The following is a 7,756-nucleotide window of genomic DNA, read 5'->3' as shown; positions in this document are numbered from 1 at the left end:
CTTCGTCTTGAGCGACCCTTGATGGCCCTACCTCAGTGTTTCCCAGTCCACCGAGCCCGTTGTTTCCCTGTTGCTCATCAAACGCAGCATATGGCGGCCCTGAGAATCAGACCATGACGGTGGCCTTCCGTTTTAGCTCATTGTTCTCCACCTTCAGCGTGCAAATCTCTGCTCGCGCATCCTTATACATGCGCTGCAGCCAAGGTTTAAAAATGCGGTGTTACGTAACGGTTTCGGTGGTAGGCACCACGCGTTACCCCCGATTTTGCGGTGTGATTGAAATTCACAGGTGTATCGGCCATTACGGCCGACGTAGCGGTCGTAACGGTGGCGTAACGGCCGTAACGGCCCGTTACACCCGTTACAGGGCTTTTTTCGCTGATTATTTTCAAAAAAAAAAACAAAAGAAATACGGATAGTGCAAATGTTGGTTCAAACAAAAGAAAAAAACAAAAAAACAAAAGATGTGGTACATACCTTTATTATTCAGAGGCTCAATCACTGGTTCAAATGCTTTGCTTTACGGCACATGAACCACTTCGAGGTGAGGTGTATCCATCCACAAATTTTCAGATCTGAAATACGGATAATATGAGTGAGAAATAGAGAGAGAGAAGAGAGAAGAGGGAGGAGATGAACCTGCCTCTGTTCTGTGACTCTCCGGCTACCCCTTTGTTCTTCAACACAGAACTGATCTATTTACGTTTGCTCCTGGACCGAATTCATCTCCGTGCTGCTTCCACAGGTTCATCTCCTCTGATCTTCTTTTTTTTATTTTGGTTTGTTTGCTCCTGGACCGAATTCATCTCCTCCGAAAGTGCTGCCCCTTTGTTTTGTTTTTTTATTTTATTTTTGTTTGTAGCTTCCTGGGGAAGATATACCTTGGGAAGGTATATAAATTATATAATATAATATAACATTTGTTTTTCTTTTTTTTCTTTTTTTTTGTGTGCAGCTTCATGGGAAGACACACCCGTGTCTAGGAAATTTTTTTTTTTATTAATTTTATTTTTACAATGATTTTCAGATTTTAAATTTTGTAAAACTTACAAAATTTATGTGATATATTTAAAGCTATGCATTTATTTTTAGTATTTTTATATAATAATTAGTGATTGATTTTTTTTAAATATATATATATATATCTAGAGCTATGCATTTATTTTTAGGATTTTATATATAATAATTAGTGATTGATTTTTTTTTATAATATCTAAAACTCATAACACCTATAATTAAATTAATACATTTTATATATGTCAGTTTTTATTGAATTTTTTTTTCTTGCAGGTTATTCAAAAAGATAACAAATACTCAAGTGATTGAAGCCCAAAAAACAACTATGTAAGAATTTTTTTCTTTATAATTTATTTTTTAATTTTTATATGATTACATTAGCATGTAAACTCCAAATGTATAAATAGTTGTTGCAATTTTTTTTATAATCATTTCATTTAACATTTAATTATAAATATTTTTATTTTGTTATTGTGATGTGTTGTGACAACAATATTGAAGTCACTATTTTTTTTAAAATATCTTTTCAAAAGAAAAAAAAATCAATACCTCAAAAAAAATTCTTTGTAATTTATTTTTTAATTTTTATATGATTATATTAACATGTAAAATCGAAATGTATAAATAGTGGTTGTATTTTTTGTAACTATTTTATTTAGTATTTAATTTGAAATATTTTTTAAAAAAAATTTGCAAGCACATATGTGTTGTGACAACAATTTTGATAGCACAAATTTATTTATTTTAAAAAAAAATGTCTTTCTCTAAAATAAAAAAAATAAAAATAAAAACAATAGCTCAATCAATGCCATGAAAAATGTCTTTATTCCTAATTACATTAGCATGTAAAATCCAAATGTATAAATAGTGGTTGAATTTTTTTTATAATCATTTCATTTAATATTTAATTATAAATATTTTTTATTTTGTTATTACAACACTGTTAAAGGCATAATTCTATTTTTTAAAAAATGACTTTTTAAAAAAAAAAATCAATACCTCAAAAAAAATTCTTTATAATTCATTTTTTAATTTTTATATGATTACATTGGCATGTAAAATCGAAATGTATAAATAGTGGTTGTATTTTTTATAACTATTTTATTCAGTATTTAATTTGAAATATTTTTTAAAAAAAATTTGGAAGCACATATGTGTTGTCACAACAATTTTGATAGCACAAATTTATTTATTTTTTTAAAAAAATGTCTTTCTCTAAAATAAAAAAATAAAAATAAAAACAATAGCTCAATCAATGCCATGAAAAATGTCTTTATTCCTAATTACATTAGCATGTAAAATCCAAATGTATAAATAGTGGCTGAATTTTTTTTATAATCATTTCATTTAATATTTAATTATAAATATTTCTTATTTTGTTATTACAACACTGTTAAAGGCATAATTTTATTTTTTAAAAAATGACTTTTTAAAAAAAAAATCAATACCTCAAAAAAAATTCTTTATAATTCATTTTTTAATTTTTATATGATTACATTGGCATGTAAAATTGAAATGTATAAATAGTGGTTGTATTTTTTATAACTATTTTATTCAGTATTTAATTTGAAATATTTTTTAAAAAAAATTTGGAAGCACATATGTGTTGTCACAACAATTTTGATAGCACAAATTTATTTATTTTTTAAAAAAATGTCTTTCTCTAAAATAAAAAAATAAAAATAAAAACAATAGCTCAATCAATGCCATGAAAAATGTCTTTATTCCTAATTACATTAGCATGTAAAATCCAAATGTATAAATAGTGGTTGAATTTTTTTTATAATCATCTCATTTAACATTTAATTATAAATATTTTTTTTATTTTTTTATTGTAATGTGTTGTGATAACAATTTTTTTTTTAATGAAAAAATTTGTTGTGACAACAATTTTTATGGCAAAATTTTCTTTTTTTAAAAATATTTTTATAATTTATTTTTAAATTTTTATATGATTACATTGGCATGTAAAATCCAAATGTATAAATAGTGGTTACATTTTTTATAATTATTTTATTTAGTATTTAATTTTAAATATTTTTTTACAATCATTTCATTTAAAAATAAATTTAAAAAATGTAGTAATGATGCAGAATTCATATTCAAAAATGCCACGACAAAAGGGTGCCAATGATGAACCCCCAAGTGATGATATTGGTTGGAAATTTGGAACTCAAGTTGAAGGCACTAGACATCATATTATCTGCAAATTTTGTGGACATCACATTAAAGGTGGGATTACGCGTTTCAAACAACATTTAGCACATCAAACAGGACAAGTGCGTTCTTGTCCTAATGTTAGTAGAGACGTGATGCAAGAAATGATGAAACATTTACAAAATAAGAAAATGAGTAAAGTAGACAAACAAAAGAGAAAAGCTGAATTGGAAGCACATATTAGGGGAGATGATCTCTATGATGAAAATGAAGAGGAAGATTTTGTAGATCTTCGAGATGATGACTCTGACTCTGATCCAGAGATAACCAGGGCTAGACAAGCAAGTATTCGTTCACAACAACAATGGGAGGAAAGGCAACAATTTAGACGAGGTGTTGCAGGTCATGGATCACAATACGATGCAGGTGGTAGTTCTGGTGCAGGGGGTAGTGCTCAAAGAATGCCAAAAGGGTCAGGTATTGCTAATGTTTTTCGTCGATCACAATCTGTGCGTGAAACTGGTGGGAGTGGACGTAATTGGATTAAGCCCAATGCTCTTAAAGCAAGGTTAAGGGCAATGGATGTAGAACTCCAAAAGAGCAAGAGTACAAAACAGCGAAAAATCTCCACAATGAATTTACAGAAGCTAAAAGAGAGATTGGGACGGGCAGTGTCCAAGTTTATACTCTATAATCGTATTCCATTCAATGCAGTTGATTCAGAGTATACACAACCCATGCTTGATGTTGCTGCTGAAGTAGGGCCAGGAGTAAAGGGTCCTAGTGCTTATGAAGTTTCTGAAGTATATTTGGGCATGGAGCATGATGAAATGACAGAATGGATAGGATCATTCAAGGGAATTTGGGCAGAGAGAGGTGTATCCATCATGTGTGATGGTTGGAGCAGTCTAACTCGGCAACACATCATCAACTTCTTAGTGTACTGCAATAGAGGTACTATATTTCACAAATCAATTGATGCCTCTAATATTGTTAGTAGGACTGCTGAATATTATTTTGGGTTGTTAGATAAAGTTGTTGATGAAATTGGAGAACAATACGTTGTTCAAGTGGTAACTGATAATGAACCTACACTGAAAGCGGCCGGTAAAATGTTAATGAGAAAAAGAAAACATTTATATTGGACAGCTTGTTCAGCACATTGTATCGATCTCATGCTAAAAGACATAGCCAATAAGAAAAGTGTAGCAAAGGTGATTGAAGATGGTAAAACCATCACCAATTTCATTTATAATAGTGGATGGGTGTTAGATTTAATGAGAAAATTCACTGGAGGTAGAGAATTGATTCGACCTGCCATCACTCAATTTGCTACAAATTTTATTGCCATTGAGAGTATTGTTAGATATAAACAACAATTGAGAGCTATGGTTAATAGTGATGAGTGGAAGAATTCTAGATGGGGGAAGGCAAAGACTGGGCAGCCTTACAATGTGAAAAAAATTATTTTGGGAAAGGAGTTTTGGCAGAAAGCAACAGAGCTTTGTAAAGTTCATGAGCCCCTAGTCAGAGTATTGAGGTTGGTTGATGGAGATGAGAAGCCAACAATGGGTTTCATATATGAAGCTATAGATAGAGCAAAGTTGGCAATTAAAAGAGATTGTCGCTACTACACCGAGTATTGGAAAATTATTGATACTCGATGGTCTTTTCAATTGCATCAAGATTTGCATGCGGCTGGTAAGTGTTACGATGTCAATTATAAAATGTATATTTATTTACAATTATTAATTGCCTTCTTATTTTTGAAGGATATTTTTTAAATCCTCAATTCCAATATGGTGTTACCTCATCCAATGAAATGATAAGAGAAGTGATGGATGGACTTTTACCAGATTGGAGCCTAATATGGATGCTCAAGTGAAAGCAACAAATCAAGTACGTACCAATTATTTAAATTTTAATAGTAATAATCTACTTTTGCAAATATTACTTGTAATGATTGTCCAAATTGTAGTTGTTGCTGTTTCGAGATAAACAGGACACTTTTGGTACTCCTTTAGCACAAAGAGCATGGAAACAATCAAATCCAGGTTTTATTTTCAAAATTACAAATTTACAATATATAAATACTTAAATAATTTTTATCATATTTTGACTTATGTCTAATGTAATGTAATTTTGTGCAGCTAAGTGGTGGATTATTCATGGCAGTTGTGTTCCTGAACTTAAAAAAATAGCTGTGAAAGTATTAAGTCAAACCACCACATCATCTCACTGTGAACGTAATTGAAGTACTTTTAGTCTCATCCATACGAAGACGAGGAATAGATTGAAATATAAGAAAATCCAAAGATTAGTCTTCATCACCTACAACATGAGATTAAAATTGAGACACGTTAAAAGAAGCAGCCAAGAGGAGATTGATAGGAGTTTTAATCCTATTAACTTGGATTATATATTTGAAGAAGATGATCCAATAAGTCCATGGATAGAAGAAAGGGAAAATCCTTTGCTAGATGGTGTGGATAATTCTGAATGGCTAGATTTGGTCTCAGATGATGACGGTGGTGGTGGCAACGACAGCAATGGCGATGGTGGCGATGGCAGCGATGGAAACGATGGTGGTGACACCCATAGATATCAAGCTCGACGCACTTCTCAAAGCTCAACTCCTACTCCAACTCAAAGTGATAATAGTGGTGGTTTAACACCATCTGATGGAGGAGGTGATGATGGTGATGGTGAAGGCACTTCTCACGGTGACGGTGGTGGTGGTGGTGGTGGCGGCGACAATGGCGGTGATGGCGATGATGGTACTAGTTTTGGTGTAGGAAGTGAAGATTTTATTGGAGGATTTGGATTATGTGATGTTGGGGAACATTATGATATTGGAGAACCTGTTGCACCTTTACCCCAACTACCTAGGAGGTTTCGTGGTAGTGATACACGTAGGGATGAAAGAAGAATAAGAAGTAGAGAACAACAGCTTGATTCATTTGATAGTAGTCATAGTTATCCATATCATCCTTACCCATCCTATAGCAGTGATAGCCAGAGCTATCCTTACCCACCCCAACAAAATTATCCTTGGCCCCCTCAACAACGTGGTCCTCCAGGATACGGTTTGCCAAATTATCAACAAGCCCAACAAGAGTATGTTGATCCTTTTCAGCCAAGGTATCCATTTTCTCTCCCAATGCACGAAACAGAAAGGGATGACATGATGAGCACATTTACTTATATATTTCCTACTGGATGGGGTGAAGGTAGTAGTAATCAAGCTCAACAATCTGATTCCCAAGATGCACCACGTCACTCATTTTGGTGGGGTGAAGGTAGCAGCAACAATCAAGCTCAACAATCTGAATCCCAAGATGCACCACGTCACTCATTTTGGTGGTGACATTATGTAATTTTAGTAGTAACATTATGTAAAATGTACTCTCTATTATTTGTGATTTATGCTATGATGTTATGTACTTTGTCAAGTTCTTCCATTAAGAATGTATACTTTTTTAAAACTATTTGAGTTAAAATGCACATATGCTTCCACAAGTATAATAATTAAAAATAATTTTATACATCTAAGTCCAATAAAAGAAATTTTTGCCACAAGTGTAACATGGATTTATGGCATATAAAGTCATTAATTATTGAAATAAAATGTAAAAAAAATTATTTTATAGTGATTTAAAAATATGAAATATATTTAATTATACTTAAAAATTATGAAAAAATTATCTAAATTTATTTTAAAACCCAATAAATATGATTCTAAAAAAAAAATATGCGTATCGGTAAGTTTTTTGTAAATTGTGCGAAAAGTAAAAAAATTCACAGTTCCGGTAACCGCAACCGTTACGCTGCGGCCTTTACACCCTGCAACCGCAACCGCGTCACCGCCACCTTTACGGCGACCGCAACCGCTTTTCAGAACCTTGGCTGCAGCAGAGAGAGTTGGGCATTTAACTGTTGCACCTTAATTGTCCTCTTCTGCAGCCGGTGAGACAAGTCAGTAATTGCAGTCATGGTCTCCACACATGACTTCAGCGTATAATGGTTGGCGTCAATGTCAGATTGAGCTACCATTATTTGCTCAATTGACAGCATACACTACAGAAAAAAAACACTTTTAGTGACCTTTTTTTTAGTCACCAAAAGTGTAATTTTGGTTGCTAAAAGTGTCCGCGACATCAATAAAATTGGTCGCTAAAGCCTTGTCACTAAATGGTTCGGCGACCAAATAAATTATGGTCACCTAATAAATAAAACGACGACCAAATATTTCAGTCGCTAAAAGACTAAAATTTTGTCGCCATAAATTAACATTTAGTCACTAAAAGTAGCCTCAAGCAGATGACATGTTAGGTTTTAACGACATATAAATGCGTTGCTAGAAATATCTTTCAGCGACCAAATGAATTGGTTGTTGAATGTTAAAATTTTTGGCGACCAATCAAGTTTTGGGTTGCTAAAAAAATTATTTACACAAACTTTCAGCAACAGAAACAAAGTGTTACCAAAAGTAAATTTACAACTAAAAAACCTGTCACCAAAAAGTTCATTAATTATAAATTTTTTTTCAATTTTCCTGTTCAGTGCATAATTCATAAACCTA

The 7,756-nt window shown here is 32.2% G+C and overlaps 1 protein-coding gene across 1 annotated transcript; it reads left to right on the top strand.

Moving 5' to 3' along the window:
* Positions 1–205: 205 nt before the first annotated feature.
* On the top strand, positions 206–5,428 carry LOC114299419 (uncharacterized). The gene is made up of 6 exons (XM_082885765.1): positions 206–745; positions 1,291–1,344; positions 3,111–4,875; positions 4,947–5,008; positions 5,153–5,228; positions 5,325–5,428. Exons 3-6 carry the CDS (start codon positions 3,126–3,128, stop codon positions 5,426–5,428), a joined length of 1,992 nt encoding a protein of 663 aa, XP_082741891.1. The 5' UTR covers positions 206–745; positions 1,291–1,344; positions 3,111–3,125.
* Positions 5,429–7,756: the final 2,328 nt, after the last annotated feature.

This window comes from Camellia sinensis, chromosome 8, assembly GCF_055761805.1.
Source record: "Camellia sinensis isolate YWXY chromosome 8, ASM5576180v1, whole genome shotgun sequence".
Taxonomy (NCBI): Eukaryota; Viridiplantae; Streptophyta; class Magnoliopsida; order Ericales; family Theaceae; genus Camellia; species Camellia sinensis.
The sequence above is the reverse complement of the archived record's forward strand: the minus strand, read 5'-3'. Positions and strand labels throughout refer to the sequence as shown.